At 33.1% G+C, this 17,719-nt stretch overlaps 2 protein-coding genes and 1 long non-coding RNA gene across 6 annotated transcripts in view; 1 reads left to right on the top strand and 2 right to left on the bottom strand.

Annotated features, from left to right (window-relative positions):
* Positions 1-1,290: 1,290 nt before the first annotated feature.
* On the bottom strand, positions 1,291-4,884 carry LOC100637943 (probable serine/threonine-protein kinase DDB_G0271682). Its single transcript, XM_003382501.2, has 4 exons — positions 4,743-4,884; positions 4,459-4,611; positions 4,302-4,414; positions 1,291-2,730 (listed from the first exon to the last, which is right to left on the bottom strand). Exons 1-4 carry the CDS (start codon positions 4,801-4,803, stop codon positions 1,387-1,389), a joined length of 1,671 nt encoding a protein of 556 aa, XP_003382549.1. The 5' UTR covers positions 4,804-4,884; the 3' UTR covers positions 1,291-1,386.
* A 71-nt stretch (positions 4,885-4,955) lies between these two features.
* Positions 4,956-6,520, top strand: LOC109590645 (uncharacterized). Of its 2 annotated transcripts, XR_002189453.1 has the most exons (3): positions 4,956-5,254; positions 5,715-5,907; positions 6,200-6,520. It is a non-coding gene; the product is annotated as an uncharacterized LOC109590645 (long non-coding RNA). The 2 variants fall into 2 exon arrangements; XR_002189436.1 differs by lacking the exon at positions 4,956-5,254 and having other exon boundaries at positions 5,287-5,907.
* A 623-nt stretch (positions 6,521-7,143) lies between these two features.
* The window catches only part of LOC100638070 (xylan 1,4-beta-xylosidase-like), an 11,343-nt gene continuing 767 nt past the window's right edge, over positions 7,144-17,719 (bottom strand). Inside the window, exons 1-21 of one of the 3 annotated variants that reach the window (XM_020006653.1) lie at positions 15,950-16,116; positions 15,333-15,402; positions 15,119-15,234; positions 12,100-12,224; positions 11,838-11,886; positions 11,347-11,416; positions 10,964-11,064; positions 10,827-10,918; positions 10,665-10,768; positions 10,471-10,616; positions 10,317-10,420; positions 10,027-10,168; positions 9,885-9,947; positions 9,554-9,654; positions 9,422-9,492; positions 9,240-9,338; positions 9,083-9,186; positions 8,823-8,998; positions 8,438-8,558; positions 8,002-8,100; positions 7,144-7,466 (exon numbers count right to left, since the gene is read on the bottom strand). In XM_020006653.1, coding sequence (XP_019862212.1) covers positions 7,305-7,466; positions 8,002-8,100; positions 8,438-8,558; positions 8,823-8,998; positions 9,083-9,186; positions 9,240-9,338; positions 9,422-9,492; positions 9,554-9,654; positions 9,885-9,947; positions 10,027-10,168; positions 10,317-10,420; positions 10,471-10,616; positions 10,665-10,768; positions 10,827-10,918; positions 10,964-11,064; positions 11,347-11,416; positions 11,838-11,886; positions 12,100-12,224; positions 15,119-15,234; positions 15,333-15,402; positions 15,950-16,063 — 2,229 coding nt within the window. In that variant the 5' untranslated portion in view covers positions 16,064-16,116 and the 3' untranslated portion in view covers positions 7,144-7,304. Of the gene's footprint in view, positions 7,467-8,001; positions 8,101-8,437; positions 8,559-8,822; positions 8,999-9,082; positions 9,187-9,239; positions 9,339-9,421; positions 9,493-9,553; positions 9,655-9,884; positions 9,948-10,026; positions 10,169-10,316; positions 10,421-10,470; positions 10,617-10,664; positions 10,769-10,826; positions 10,919-10,963; positions 11,065-11,346; positions 11,417-11,837; positions 11,887-12,099; positions 12,225-15,118; positions 15,235-15,332; positions 15,403-15,949; positions 16,117-17,719 lie in introns of those variants that run through there. The other 2 variants (XM_020006613.1, XR_002189517.1) reach the window with 2 other exon arrangements.

Genomic DNA, 17,719 nt, shown 5'->3' on the forward strand with positions numbered 1-17,719 from the left:
TGCAATGAAAAAGGCAAATGAGGTGTCATTGAAATACAAAATCAATCGCATTCTTTATTTCACTGATTACGTTGGACTTCGTAATAAAAGATATGTCAACTTAATGGCATCACATGGTGTTAAGAGGTCTGCTTATGATCCATTGCTCTGTCATGGGGTAGATAATGGTGCTTTTATTGCTCAAGTTGAGATGAAAATTTTGTCCAGAGCTACAAGACTAGTAGTGTGTGGTGGAGGATCTTTTCAAGAAGGAGTTGTGGAGAGGTACAAGGAAAGAAGTTCCAACCCTGTTGTGGAAATTGAGGGATGTACTAATTAATTTTGAATTATTGTTATCATAAAATTAATTCAAATTTTATTAAAAGTAAAATTAATATTTTGTTGTAACTTGCTCATAAATTTGTCAGTAAGTAAAATTAGTATTGTTTTTTTAGTATGGCACAATAATTTTAGTTTTTGTTTCCTATTTCTTTATTTTCAAGTTTTAGTTTTAGTCATGCAATGGTAATAATTTCAGTTTTAGCTACTGTTATCACTTCGAAATTTCATTTTAGTTTAGTTCTTGTCAACTAAAACAACACTAAATAAAATGTCTCAATAGGTAGTAATTATGTCAGGTCAAAAAATTATTGCAACTCTGAGTGGACTATCCGCTCTGATGTGAGATAGGCCACCATATTGGTTGGGTTCCGCAGCCTGATGATGTTGTCCTAATGAAAGTCAACATAGTAAATTGTTTCTCAGTTATAGCACAACTACTTCAGTACTAACAATAACAACAATAAAAGTTAATAACAGTATGTATAAAGCACCTGAAGTTCCCCCCTCCCCCGTGCTGTATTTCCTGTACAGCATGGGAAGCTGTGCTTTAACTAGTTTATGGTCATGGGTACAATTGAAATAAAAGTACATATTATATAAGTGATATTCATTACACAATATTGAACATGTACGTACTATTTAACTCTAATCAAGTATAATAATAATAATAATTATATAGGATAATTTATCAGAAAATGTAATTAAAAGTGGGATGCTTTTAAAATATTGAATTTGAAGGCATATGACGTTTTCTAATGTACATTTTGCATTATATACAATTGCAATCTTACTTAATTAGATTATGTAAAAAGTTATCAGTTCTTCATGAGTAGACTATATACAAACAATTATGCCTTCCCGGTCAATATAACTTTCTATAACTATTTAACATGATTGTCTGCGTGGTCTAAAATTCCATGACCTAAAGGAGATCTCAAGCAATTAAAAAAACAAGGGAGTCCAGAAGTATTAATTTTACATCAGTTTACTTTAGTTATTTGCCAAAAAATTGGCTCCAGTTGCAAAAAACAGACTGAATATCAAATAAAAAATTACTACAATTATTTATTGTTTATTAATCATGTTCTCCATCACTAAAATAATTTCTTTCATGACTGGTCTTTTCCTAGGTTCTCTTTCCGTGCAACATACGACAAGATCATAAACACCCTCATCAAGATTTTGAATGCTCTGTAACATATCACGAAAAATCCGACGGTCAGGATAGCGACAAGTGAGAACTTCACAAAGCAAAATACCAAAACTAAACGAGTCCATTAAAGGTGACTGTACAGCTTCTTCTGAATCTAAGACACTCTGTAGGGACTCTGGAGCACTGTATACTATTGTGCCTGGTAATTCAGTGACAGCTGCACAGGCAAGTTTAGCTGATCCAAAATCAGATATCTTTGTCTTCCATTTCATATCTCCCTTTGATTCTAGTAGCACATTGGCACTGCTGACATCACGATGGATTATGGGATCAGGTAGACAGTGTAGGTAGTTTAAACCCACAGCTACATCATGCATTATAGAGAGAATCACTGGTCTACAGGATGGGTCAGGAGTCAGCTCATTATTCTCATAAGCTTTACGCAATGAGGTATCCATAACTTCAGTAATAATCATAGGATTACCTGATGGATGGTCTAATACAGCACCTATAAACTGAAGGAGATTAGGGTGTCGCAATTGAGACATTGTATTTATCTCACGATGAAGCAACTCCATGTATTCTTTACTTTTAAGCAACTCATGCATTTGCTTCACAGCTACTCTTTGTCCTCTGAACTCTCCAATCCAAATCACTCCCCATCCTCCTCTACCTAGCTCACTGTTTGACAGCAATATTTCAGAATGACTGATCTTCCAGCTGTTTTCTATTGCTCTGACCTGATCTTGAAGCTGTCTGACTTGTCCCTTAAGTTTCATATTTTCTACTGAGAGGTGAGCTACTTGACTCTGCAGTTGGAGTTGGATAGGATTAGAGTTTCCAGTTTCTATCATGTCACTCAATTTTACCTCCCATTGTTGTTTCTCTGCTTCAAAGTTTCGTTTCAGTTCTTCCTTCTCGTTCTCTTTCCTTTCAATCTCTCCCTTTAGAAAGCTATTGTCCTCCTCTAATTTATCAATGTGTAGTTGGTGTTTCTTATATTTTTCCTCATGCTCTACTAGCTTTGATTTCATATCTATCTTTAGCGATATATTCTCTTCTTCTAATGTACGTATTTGCTGTAAATGCTCAACTTCTTTTTTCTCATAATCAGAGAGTTTCAATGAAGCTGCATCTTGCAATGATGGCTTTATTTTCTCTGTTGCTGGTTGCTGAAGAGCTACACGCTTCTCACCCTCGATAAAAGTCGTTCTCAGTTTAAATGATTTTACTTGATCCTTTGGCATACGACGTATCTATTAAGTAAAATTAAAATTATTCCATTCACAGTATGTTATACAGTTAAGTAAATATGTATTAGTTAGAACATGGCTTCTCAGGGAGTATCAGGTATACACTGAAAATGATATTCATAGTCCCAAGGGCATCAATGTACACGAACAAGGGACTATATATCATTTGAAGTGTATACGGGATACTCCCCGAGAAGCCATGCTCTAACTGGCTTGTATCCAGGGAAGTCATAATAATGAAAGACATTTTTATTAGCCATAGAAACAATTAATGCCATTAGCAGTGGCGGCAGGCAATACTGGCCAAAATGGATTTGATACAATGCAGCTCATGCATATCAGGAGTATCAATACAGTTTCAATACAATATTCAGACCACACCCATGGAGTCACACCCCTTATTACTGACTGTTTTGATCAATGTTTTCATGCACATGTATCCACATGTGTGTGTATTATACGTCATTAACTTATTAAAATTTTCATTATTAATATCAATTAACCTTAATAAATGGGCATGGTCAACGTATTGATCCAGATTCCTTCAAAATTTCGATACCAATACGAATCGATACCGTAAAATATCGTTTGTATCAATAAAATATCAATATATCACCTACCACTAGTAAGAAAATTAAAAAATGGCTGAAAAATTATTGAGCTTGCTGTGGAAGACGAGGTAGAATCTAGGCTAGTAGAACCATAGAAGATGTACAAATGGTAAGTCTCCTTATTGCACAGTCTTTGAAACTTTCACTTTCTTCTTTTCGTGTATGTTTCTTCCAAGGTAAGAAAGTGTCATCATTTCCATGTGGCATCAAAACTTTACTGACTTCATTATGTTGCTCATAAGAGATCCTAAGGGGCATTGCTCTAACTCTGGAGAATTGTGTCACAATCAACTTCATATTTTTCATTAAATTTTATTAAAATGTTCATTAAAAATAATGCTACTTCCTGTTTCGTAATACATTCCCCTGGCCACTTCCTGTGGAATATATATACCGTATAGCAGGAAATTTTGGAGGGAATTAAATTTGGCGAATTTGGCATTTTGATAGCCATTCGCCAAAATAAAACCTGCCATTTTGAGCCATTATACGCATGCTTAATGGCACGTGGCCACCAATTTGCCAAATTAAAATCTGCCGATCACCAAAATTTAGCAATTCACCAAATTTTAGTCCCTCCAAAATTTCCCGCTATACAGTATTTACCAGGCTGCATGCATGATATCAGTAATATTCTACTAGCGGTACCTTTCATCTTATGACTTCCCAGGACACAATTAATTGTTAATCTTTCTTTAGCTTTATGATATTGCAGGCATTAGCCCTCAAAAGTTTAGAGGTTTTGTCAATTACTATAGGTGATCAAGATCATTTTTTGCATGCTTCGAACTTTTTTCAAGTGCCTGAATAATTTTGAGGAGACATAGATGCATTTTATGATTTTAGTGATAAAAAGAGACATAGACTTCTCTAAGTCTAATCTGGCTCTCAGCTCCACATAAATACTTCCACATGGCAAACCAGAAAATAAATATCTTTCTCAAGCTATAATAAAACACTCACTGTTTCTGATATGATCTCTTTATTCAAAGTATCATCAACAAACGCTGATGACACCATTAGCTTGAAACCATGGCTAATGGCTAATGTAGATTTATCCATTGGTACAACTGAAACTAAGAAGGGAGTATAGCATCAATACATAACATCTGCAACATACTTTCTACTGTTATGGCTTGATGTGGCTGAATCACTGAAGAATTGGGGTTGACCACGAATATCCTTGGAGCTGTAGTTTTAATCACAAAACCAACACTATGCTCATTCTCATTAATAATTTTCAGAGTCGACTTGATTGTGGTAACAAAAGGACCTGCAAATAGTACAGTAACATGTATAACCATAGATATTACATTTACTCTAATATATATGATATTAACTAATCAGCAAAGCAGCCCCTCCCACAATTGCATCTAATTTGGGGTTTTGTTCATAACTTCATACCTTCAAAGGTTATCTCTTCTGAAGGATCAAGTATGAGAGCTGGAGGTAACCTCTTATCCATTACTAGCTCAGACACTGAAGTGAGTGGTGGGCAGATGTAGACTGCAGTTGGCAAATCCGAGCTCAACTAGGAGCTCAAATTCGATCAAGAGTTTAAATACCACACCCACTGTCCCCACCCATTCAATTCACCAATTCAACTTGAAGAAGTCAAGAACTGACACAAAAAGATGAACTTGAGGATGAACTGCATTTCAAATATATATCTTGTGACCCTAGTCTTGTCATTGGGAGTTGCAGCCACATCTCTTGGCCTTCTTCTATAGCTAATACATTTGATGGGTATTATTGTCTTCTATTTATTAGTGTCACTGATAAAGATTTTATCGGCAAAACAGCTACCTGTACACTAAGTGTGGGAAGTGCTAAAATTGCTACAGCGTGCTCGCTATCCTTGAGGTGGTCAGATGTGCGTTTCGTTGGACGGTTTCGGACCAGACAGCTATGAAAAGGTAAGTTAAATTTTTTGAGAAAAATCGCAAAATGTAATTTATTTTTAGCTATGGAAAATTTTTAAAAACAAAATCTTTTACAAAAATGGCATGACATGCATAGTAGTAAAGTAAATACTAGATATACTGTAATGGTTCTGATTCGTTTACAGTATTCATTATCTATTATGGGTTTGCATTAATTGCAATTTATATAGGTGATAATCACAATAATTATTACACTGTCCACCCACCTCCTCACGAAATAGGAAACTATAAACCTAATTTTAATATTGAATAAGGAATTCAGCACTATGTTTGGCTAGCTTCTGTATACCAGCCATAATATTCATAATTATATTATCCCTCACTTCCCACATAATATACAAGTCCTTGTACAAATCAAATTGCAGATTCTAGAAGCAGCAACTGATATTATTTTCAATTCACAATCGTATTTCTATGTGTCTTGTCTTTTTAGGCTCGATGTCAGAATCTTCCAGACCAGTCTTTTGGTAATCACTGCCATTTTACTATTCATTACAACAATAGTGGTGTCAGCTGGCTGAGGAAAGACGTGTACTAATTTCCGTAAATCAGCAGACTATGCTCACATTTCTTGCAGCGGTCGTTCTATAGGATCATTTCATGGGCAAGAAGTAATAGCATCAGCTGTGAGTTAATTACATAATTAAATAATGACATTATATCTGTTTATTGCATCTTCACTTTTACTGTATAGTGGGTTTTTTGAGGGTAATAATTTTCATGAATGACCCGTATCTGTAGGTTCACTGAAATAGTTTCCGTGAACTTCCACTTTTCTGCCATTTTACCATATTAGACTGATATTAAATTTGAGGGGTCTTTAAAAATTTGTAAAATTTTTGAAATTTGTTATTCTAAAAAATACTATACGGTATATTATCACTTCTATTATTATTACTGCTTCTGTATGTACCATAGGTATGTGCTGGTTTGGGTTTCTTCTTAACTGTATCTGAACTTGTTTTCTTCATCATTATGCAAAGAATGGGACTCAATTAACTATTACTCAAAGCAACGAAGTTAGTGATGGAACTGATGAAAATGAAGATGAAATTAATGCTACTACTAATAACAGCAGATTAAATTTATATTTTTGGTAAACAAATTTTATTGATATGTATAAATTAACGTTTGCCTTTTATTTCTGCACCATTCATTCCAAATTTGACATGTATTAATTTTTATTATTGTTGTTGTAATCAGTATATTCATATTATTTATAATGGTATCAATGCCAAAGAATTTATTTAAACTGCTCGTGTTCCAAAACCTCTGTGAAGGCGTGCACTGTGCACACATGTAAATAGTCTTTTTGTTTTCCATGGTTCTGTTCAGGTCATTCCTTATCTAGTTCTCTCTTTCTGTGAAGTGATAATGCTATGTTACTACTATCAAGAGTACTATGCTAACTACTATGCTACTACTAAGGATTGCATCATTTTCATTGCTGTGTAAACGTAGCCTTAGATTTGAGCATCTTGAGCTATACTAATATATACAACAGCAGTTTTGCAATTCAGTTAACCCTGTAAGGACCATTGACACATTTATGCGTCATAGATTAATTGTGTTGACAGGCCAATTGACCCATTTACATGTCAAAAATGCTTAGCCATAAGAAAGCATGTTTTGTTGCTAGTGTAGGTATCTGTATTGCTTATCATATACATACCATTCTTGTAAAACTGAGTATCAAAGCCGAGCTACTGAATTAATTTGGTACTAGCAGCAACTACACCCATTTTAATTATGGTCATTAAGAGTTAAGTTGTTCTGCAAATAATCTAAATTCTAACAACAAGGTCATTTTTACTTCTTAGCTTATAATGGAGGAAACGTTTTGCCACACTTGTATAACAATAGTCATTAATACATGAACATAATTCTAATTTTGACAATAATAGACTATAACAAAAGTACAATAAGTTAAAATTAAAAATTGTAATAAAACTGAGTAACAGCTATAGCTTGTAAATAAAAATCTAAACAATCAAATTTAAACATGAAAGTGATATGTGTATGTCTATTGAATTTTAAACGAGCCTTTTAGTACATTAGAGGAAGCAAGGACTGTTTGATTTGGTTGTTGACCACTAACACTCAAATCATAAGTACTGACTGGTATGACCCATTTATCATCATCAGTCCATACCTGCAACTGCTCTGGTTTAATGGAGAATGAGACCTACGAGAAAAAAATACTATTACAACGCAACAATCTAACCAAATCTAATCAATTTAACCAATCTAACCAAAATGTCATAACAGCTGACTACCCATACAACAATTGTGAAATAACATTTGTGTGGTACATGCATAATAATACAATAGATGGTAACAATATCAAATATTAATTTTGGCTGCTTAAGAGCAAAAAGTCTATGCCAAAATGACACACTACATGGAGTAAAAGAAATGGCAAATAGAATTTAAAAACAAAGAAATCTTCTGATTTTGAAAAGATTTTAAAGGGAGAGGACAATCAATTTTATATAATTTGGGGATCAGTCTGCTAAATTTGTAAGCAAAATCGAGCTGCCCAGACCCTCTAAAGTGAGACCCTCAATATATTTATTCCAATTTTTTGATACGTTGTGTAGAATGTGATTTTTAAATTTAAATTCAACAATTAATTTTGATTCAAAAATCAAACTGATTATTGCCAAATTGCATGAAGCAATAACAGCCTTAACATCAAGCAATTGCAATACATTACTAACCTCAAGTGTTTTTCCCTTAGAAATAAAGTCCTTATTCACTCCAACCAGCTGTAGTTTAGGTGCATATGAAATATTACACCACACATAAACTTGTGTCACCTAAAATAAATAAAATGAAAACTGTTCACGAACAATAATCTTAATTATGACAACGAATGCTTGAAGCTTATTTGTGTGAAAAGTAAAATTTCTATAGATTAACAAAAAGCAAAAAATTTATAACTCTTTTTAATTATTTTTATGATGCATGTACAGCACATGATGTACATGTATATCTAGTTTGAGCTGATTTCAATCAAAATTCGATTTTTACTTCCACATGGCATAATTGCAATTCTAATTTTTACAAAACGAGTGTAACTGAATGCGTAATTGTAACTGATAATTGACCCCAGGTCTGGTTCGTAGTGTACAACTGTTGCTATTACTGATTCACCTCAGTCCCATCCATACTGCCTGTATTAGTGACCAAGACTGACACTGCAATCATACCAGCCCCACTAGCAGTAGCTGTAGAAGATATATTCAAATTAGAATAATGAAATGTTGTGTATGACCTAAGGAGTGAGAGGAATGACATAAAAACAATACCCTATACGTGGAAATTTTCGAGGAGATAAATTTACCAAAATTTCACAAAACGAGGGGTGATTTACGAAACTAAAACATGCGAAAATTAACTTTAACTCTCCAAATTATAATGGTGGCACTTCAAAACAATTCGTGAAAATTTGACCTTGTAAAATCCTGCAATTTATAATTCGCAAAAATTTATCCCCTCAAAAATTTCCACGTATAGGTTAAAACAAGTTAAGACTTACAATCCATATCCAAATGGATAAAGAGGCTCTTGAGTGAAATACCTATACGTCCTTTCCTTCATAGTGTAATTGGTAATACCAGGTACTTGATCAAGACTAGCGGGCCATGTATTAGGTAATCTACCAGAAGGATTATACTCACCAGTGAGAACATTAGCTATCGCTTTACCAGCTGTCTATGTAAAATATAATAATATAATTACCTAATCTATCACTCTCTCTCTCTCTCAGTCTCTCATTCATCTTTTTTCTCTCCCTACCTGTCCAGGGTAATAAGCTTCAAGTATACCAACAATACGAGGATCAGTTTTAGCATATCTAATATCAAGTGGGCTGGCATTAAACAGTATAAGAATAACAGAAGCTATAAAAAATAACCACATCATACAAGTCTTCTAGATTTTCAATTGATTTTACCATTTTTACTTGCTGCTTCAGCATCTTGCATCAAGTCCAGTTGATGCCCTGGTAGATTGATATCTGATAAATCCTTTCCTTCACTCTCCAAGTGCTTACCTACAAAATACACCAAATTCAATCTGCATATAGACTCCATAAGGTGTAATATAATTATACATGTACATGTACATAAGGCTCACTTAAGCCAGCAGTGACAATGATTAGCTCAACACCATCACAGGCTGAACGAACCTTTGCACTATCATAATTTCTAAAAATATATGAGGATTCATCACAGCATGATTGTACTAGGGTAGACACTATGTTCTTACCTACAAGCAGGACCGTCTTCACAGCCAACTGCATAGTTTAGAGTATCAGTACCAATGTTAGCATTCTTTAGACCAGCCAATGAAGTGATCACATAATCACGCTATAAAAATAATAATTATCACAACTCATCATGGACTCTAGTAATTATACATTAGTATCCTTCTAGTTATATAAACGAGTTTGGCTGGTGAGTTGATTTAAGGAATTATTTACAAAATATGCCAATAGATACATATAAAATTAAGCCAATTAAGTCTCAAATCACACCACTCACTATATGTACAAGCAGTGAAATTAAATTACTATGTGCAGTTTTAATGAGTTGTTTACCATTAATGTTGGTGAATAATCACCAAATAAAACCTCAGGATCATCACTGAATGGACCAACCATCTAAAAAGGGACAAAGTATATAAGTGTGAGACAAATGATGAACATGTGCTTGCAAATTAAAAATATAATATGTACATACACAAGCTTTCTTGACTTCATTAGTAATAGGTAGAAAAGGCGACCTAAAACCATCATCATTCTTCATAAGGACAATACTCTCCATTGCAGCTTGAAGAGATAAATTAATATGAGCATCACTCTGTATAACAGAGAGAGGGATACTAAAAAATAAAATAAAAAACATTTCGCATTAATTACTTATTTTATAAAATGCAGTTCTAGCTACATGCATTGAAACTCAAAGTACAAAACAACACAACTTTCATTGCATCATTTTCAGCATTTCCTTCAATTGTGTATGAGACTTACTTTGCATAAGGATTATTGTCAGGTGGGTCAAATTCCCCTAATTTCATACGAACATAGAACAGCCTACTCACAGCATTTTTAAGAGTATCAACGCTAACAAGATTCTATCACAAATAATTAAAACTAGTAAGATATATAGTACATGTATGCTTACATTTTTAACAGCATCAACTAGGTGCTCAAAAACATTGAAAAATTTACGTCCAATATTGCCATCTTCAAGGCAAGTACCTGCATTTGCAGCATCAGCCGCAGCCTTCATGAAATCAGGAGCATAATGATGCTCAATAACAATAAACTCTATTTATAGTGAAAATAGCTTATAAATTAATAAAATTAAAAGTTTACCTAGAGCTCCTTGATCACTAACAACGTAACCTTTAAAATCCCATTCATTTCGTAGAATATCAGTAAGCAATGCTTTATTAGCACAAGCAGGGACTCCATTTATCCTGGTATTAAGTGATTGTATAATGTACATGTCACATATACACAGGTATCATTTCCTACCTATTATAACTGCACATTAAACTAAGAGCACCAGCTTCAACACAGGCCTTGAACTGAGGAAGGAACGTCATACGCCAGTCCCTCATTGACACCTGCAACAAAATTAATGATAATTATTTTAGTAATGGACATATCACTTTTGCATCGAATGAAAATCGAGATGTTGGAATATTCTCTGGTCCTCCATGAACGTCAAAGTGTTTGCAGCCAGCATTAGCTATGATGTATCTTGAATTATCTAATATATAAGGGACATATATTATACATGCAGCTATAATAACATATAATAAATTAAAACTATTATTAGAAATTAATAATGACAGATGTGGAACTTTCAAGGGACTTGGATTTCGTAAGTCTTTCAAAATTTGCAAAGAAAAATTGATAAAACTTTATATAACACAGTGCCAAATAGCTAGATGCTCACAGACTTACAAAAATTAAAATCCAAATCAAATAAATTTTGGAAAGTTTAATCCCTTGAAAGTTTTGGTATCAATATTGCACTAAAGCAGCATACTTCCTTGTAATCCATTGACATAAGCTTGTCCCAAATAGCCTGATAAATAAGGATCCTCTCCATAAGTTTCCTATCATTATAAAATAATAAGCATATTAGCATAAATATAATATTCCTAAGATTGCTAAGATTGTTTTCACTACCATGCATGCATACATGTACATGTAGCTTGGGTTCTAATTAAGACTTCTAGAGATTCTCTCTACCTTTTTTAAACAGTATTTTTTGTGGAATTATCTTGCTATTAAAAAACTTAAAACTTCATTCCATATGTAAGCCACCAGTGTGTGTGTCATGGTGCACCCACTTTATGTAAAAAGCATGGCCAGGTTGGTTGCTAAGACCAATACAACATCATGTCACAATGTATAAAAGAATGTTAAGTGTAAGATACATACATTGCATGTGGGTGAAAACAATCATAAAAACAAACTCAAGACTTCATCTTAGGTCAAAATTATAACAGAGAATGTATTTAACATAATACACACTTGATTCCTTCCCCAACGTGGATCTCGCATTATGTTCAAAACAGGACTCCTAGAATTATAAATACCTTCCTTAATGTACCATAATAGGGGGAGATTTTGAAGGGAATTAAATTTGGCAATTTAAACATTTTGAGCCATTATACGGATGCTAAACCACTAATTCGCCAAATAAAATTTACCAATCACCAAAATTTAGCAATTTGCTAAATTTAACTCTCTCCAAAATTTCCCAGTATACTGTATCTCTCACTTTCAAACTCACCAGCAGCTCAGTCCAGTATGAAAAGCATAGGATCCATCCTTGACAGCTGCAGCATGTTTAGCTCTCACTTCATAAGCAGTTGCATTAGTAACTCGTTTCAATAAATCGTAATTGAAACTAGCAGCCTATATATGTAATTAAATATTAAACACCAAAATTAATACAAATGTGAATTTAGATAACTATCAATCATAGTAAGGTGTAAAAATATTAGGAGAGCAAATAGGTGTAACATAACAGTAATCCCAACATGAATTGTAGTACATGTACGTCTGGTTAGTGCAAAATTTTCAAAGGCTGTAATTCATTACTTTTGCAATATTACACTGTCTGCCATGTTTTATTGTAATAAAATGATTATCATAAATCTTCAAAGGCTAGTAGTACATAGCTAATAAAAGTTGTTGTTATCAATACTAGAAAGGTACTTAGCTATATTGAGGTACATGTATTTAATAATGAGAGTATAATTATCATGAATTCCCAATATCGCCAGGCTTTCATAATTAGTAACTGATTCTTTTTAGTCAGTATCACTGATTTGATATGTGCGCTTTATTCTGATTAAAGTCTAAAATTGCATTTCCAAAATTTTGACAAAACTATAACACATTTCAATTGCACACACAAAATCCTCTATTCTTGTTACCGGTATAATTATTTTACTGATACAATGGGTGAAAAAGTCATTACAATTAGAAATACATTGTAAGACTTTTTCTTAAAGTTTCACAAATATTTCAACAGAAAGTACATTAAATGCATTGTGATCATTATTATAACAAAGCAAAAAACTAAAATGCATTTTTTATGTGCTTAATGGACAGTGGTTCATTAATAATTAAAAAATGAAGTGCACTAAAAAAATAATTAGTCTTCGTGGTAGGCGAAATGGTAGTAGCCATAAGCACTTAGCTTTATACAGAGCAAGCTTTCCCACAAAACATGCTACATGTATGTGAGCCAAAAAGAATGATTCAGGAACTGACAATTATTATAAACCTTATACATGTACATGTACATGTAATAGCATAAATTGTATGAAGTAAATTTTAAAATTATTTAAAAAATCTAATTTAATTTGATTGAAATCTGCTCAAAATGTGCAATGGAGAATTCTATTCTAGCCATTTTTGATGAAATTTGGCTAATAACCCTGCACTATAGTACAGGTCTTTTATCAAATTTTGGAGCAAATTAAAAAATTTATAAAAAATCTAAATTTGATCGGAATCAGCTCAAACTTTCTACACAACATAAAAACATGTATATGTATCAGGAAAAGTTATAAAAATGCAAAATTCTCTCCTTTTCATTTTTAGTGAAATTTGACCAAGGTTCCTATACTATAGTGCAGGGTATTTTATCAAATTTTGGAGCAAATTCAAAAATTTATAAAAAATCTAAATTTGATCGGATTCAGCTCAAACTTTCTACACAACATAAAAACATGTATATGTATCACAAAAAAAGTTATAAAAATGCCAAATTCTCACTTTTCCATTTTTGGTAAAATTTGACCAAAGTTCCTGTACTATAGTACAGGGTACTTTATCAAATTTTAGAGCAGATTTGAAAATTCATAAAAAATCTAAATTTGATCGGAATCAGCTCAAACTTTCTACACAACATAAAAACATGTATATGTATCAGGAAAAGTTATAAAAATGCAAAATTCTCTCCTTTTCATTTTTGGTTAAATTTGACCAAAGTTCCTGTACTATAGTACAGGGTATTTTATCAAATTTTGGAGCAAATTTAAAAATTCATAAAAAATCTAAATTTGATCGGAATCAGCTCAAACTTTCTACACAGCATAAAAACATGTATATGTATCAGGAAAAAATATTAAAATGCAGAATTCTCTCCTTTTCATTTTTGGTGAAATTTGACCAAAGTTCCTGTACTATAGTACAGGGTATTTTATCAAATTTTGGAGCAAATTTAAAAATTCATAAAAAATCTAAATTTGATCAGATTCAGCTCAAACTTTCTGCACAGCATAAAAACATGTATATGTATCAGGAAAAATTATAAAAATGCAGAATCCTCTCCTTTTCATTTTTGGTGAAATTTGGCCAAAGTTCCTGTACTGTATAGTGTAGGGTATTTTATCAAATTTTGATGCAAATTTAAAAATTGATAAAAATCTAAATTTGATCGGAATCAGCTCAAACTTTCTACACAACACAAAAACATGTATATGTATCAGGAAAAGTTATAAAAATGCCAAATTCTTTCTTTTTTATTTTTGGTGAAATTTAACCAAAGTTCCTGTACTATAGTACAGGGTATTTTATCAAATTTTGAAGCAATCATAAAAATGTAAATTTGACTGGAATATGCTCAAAATTTCTACACAACATAAGTACATGTATGCTTCTTAAAAATAGAATAAAAATTGAAGTTGTCTCATAGTCATTTTTGCTGAAATTTGGTCAAAGACCCTATGTGTTTCATCAAATTGTCCAACAACTTTAATTGCTCAAAATATACATCAACAAACATGGAGAATTATTAGCTAGCCATTTTTGACAAATTTAGTATAGGGATGTTTTTGACAAATTTAGTATAGGATAATTTGCCAAACAATGGCAAGATACTGAACAGTATACCAAATTTTTATGGAAAAAAGATCATACATACATGTAAATGTAGGTGAATGAATTGTAATCAATCACACAGTACATGCATACAATCAAAACAAAAACTTTATTAGGAGCTTTGGCCTATCTGCTTCCCTATTCCAACTACTGTATAGTGGAAAAATGGTAGAGTTTTGTTTTGGCAATTGGTAAAATAATGATAAAATTGCCAAAACTAAATCTGCAATTTCACTTTATTTTGAGCATGCTAAAATGACAAGTGGCAGTAGAATCACCAATATAAAAACCACAAATGCATTGCAATCATAAAATTCCTAACATCAAATTTACCCAATACATAATATGCTCTTGTACATGCATGTAATAGAGACTAAAGGAGATCCTACTCAGTAGTCGTACATCTAACTCCTTACCATTCCTATAGGCATTGGAAAGGATGTTGCATCTCCAGCACTAACATTTCCAGAGAGACACTCAGTACCCCACTGGTAAGGGTTTATATGTAGTCGTGGAATCCCTGGAGCTGGACCTAACAAATAAAAATTATACACTAAGTTAATCAACATAATAATAATATTATTATAATTGTCTATAGTTTCTTAATTATTGTTTGTGATTACAACATACCATTTAAAGTAGCACCACCATGTGCCATTTGTTCCACTAGCTCTTCCAAAGTAAGATTATCAACGATATCCTATATAAATGAAACTACTATAAAAATAGAAACTGGATACATAAAAGTTGCATACATAGAAATAGCATGTCATATTTTGTACCCCAATGAGCACATACCATAATCATGCAATGGGAATGATAACACAATTTGATGGGGACTTGATACTGGTGGGGAAGTGAGAAAGAAATTTGTAGCAAAACCACCAAATACCGTATATAGCACTTTAATTTTACAGGCATAAAATTTGCAGATTGATAAAATCAATTTTTCATGGAAATAACTTTTGCGGATTCACAATATTAGTACCACGCCTTTAATGGCAATTGAATTTTAGCGTATCTTTAATTTCCCGGTTGCATGCTAACCCACGAAAATAGCAAAAATTTTGTTCCTAAATAAAGCGCTATACAGTAATGTCAGTTGCAAGTTGTAAAGTACAAACATTGAAGTTTTCATGAAAGAATATTTGAATATTTTAAAAAGATTTGTGCAATTTGTATTTTGTTGTATTAAAGAAACCTCAAAAGAAACCTCAAAAGTGAGCAATGCGTGCCTCGTGTGATACCTTAACTCTGTCTTCGATTGAGAGTGACGTGTTTTGAAAAGGAAAGAGAGCTTCAACGTGGTCACTGATGGCCAAACAACAAGCGAAAAGAAGAGGTACTGCAAACACTCTCATTTCTACCTTTTTGCAGCATTGACAATCATAGAGGTGTGGTTAATCAAAGAAAAGGAGGAGTGGCTCATTAATTTTAAGGAGTGGCATTATACTGGCATACTCCTCCCACGCTAAGATGGAAGGCGATTTTGTAGAAGATCCTCCTGATGACCTAGTTTGTCCAGTCTGTCTTCTGCCTTGTAAAGACCCGCACCTTATCTCATGCTGTGGGAGAAAACTGTGTCTAGCTTGTATCACCGGAATACAGGATTCTGGCCTGGCTGAAGTAGCCTGTCCTTGTTGTAGGTCCAATGAGTACGAAACAATGAGAGACAAACTAGTGGAGAGGCGTGTGCTGGATTTGAAAGTGTACTGTAAATATAAGGAAAAGGGCTGTACATGGGCTGGTGAGCTAAGGGATATGGAGCTTCATACTGAAGACTGTCTTTATAGAGTTGTATCCTGTATATATAATTGTGGCCTTTATTGTACGCAGTTGGGCATGTACATTCACGAGAGGGATACGTGTGACAATAGGCCGGAAATGTTACTCCAGAACGAAATTAAAACTTTAAAGGAAAGAGTGTCGGCATTGGAGAAGAAGTGCAAGGAAAAGGATGCAGAGAATGAGTCTCAGAGACAATTGATTAATCAATATAAAAGAACTATATCGGATAACGAAACTCATACTCAAATTATTCTCAGAGCAAATGATGAAGTCAATCAGAAATTTATTTCTTGTACTGAGAGTAAAGAAGAGTTGCAAAGTCTTAATGAACACTTAGAGGCTAAACTTCACTCTTGCAAGAAGAAACATAAAGTACTTCGAAATGAAATGATGTCGTTGTTAAGAAGGAGTGGCATTGATGACAGTGACGATGAAGAAGATGATGGTTTGTTGGAGGTGAATGAGAAGAAGGAAAGGAATGACAGCTATGCAGCCATTGAGGAGTGTAGTAATGTAGCATCAAAGTCAGTTCAATATAAAACGCCTTTACCTTTTGAACTTTGTGATGATATAATCTTTAAAAAGCAACCAGATTTTGAGGAAGAAAAACTATCAAGTGATTTTATAGTTCCAAAGGAAGATTGTTAATATAATGGCTATGAGGCAGTTTGTTCCATTTTTAAACAATTATTTGTCAAGGCCTGGTCACTGTGAGCATAATTTTTATTTTCCAGGAGTCCATGCTTTGCCTGTTTTATATGCATAAACAGGTTTAAATCTATTTATCATTATTGTTGATTTGTTTAGTTTTTTTGCATAAATTTAATTAAATTTTAACATGACTTCTTTTTTATCAAGTTTTCTCCATTTGTTTCGGCAAGTTTTGAGTGCAGTATTTTAAACATTACAGTTGCCTGCATTTGTAAATTGTTCTGTTATTGGTGTTTCATATTAGCTGCATGATGCTTTCTGGCTTCAACAATGCCAATTTTGATATTGCAACTGTTGCTGCTATAAGATCATAGTTTATATTATAGACCTACTGCAACTATTTTCAAAAGTATAAGTGACTCTGAAAACAGTCAATTCATAATGTAGAAGTTTTAGTTTAGATTATAGTTTGAATTATTGAACATTTAGATCTAACCAGACTAGGGGTCAATTGAGGCTTGAAGCCTGAAGTTTAGAACAAAATTTTGTGTGTGTGTGTGTGTGTGTGTGTGTGTCTG

This window comes from Amphimedon queenslandica, unplaced genomic scaffold (genome assembly GCF_000090795.2).
Source record: "Amphimedon queenslandica unplaced genomic scaffold, v1.1 AMPQUscaffold_13521, whole genome shotgun sequence".
Taxonomy (NCBI): Eukaryota; Metazoa; Porifera; class Demospongiae; order Haplosclerida; family Niphatidae; genus Amphimedon; species Amphimedon queenslandica.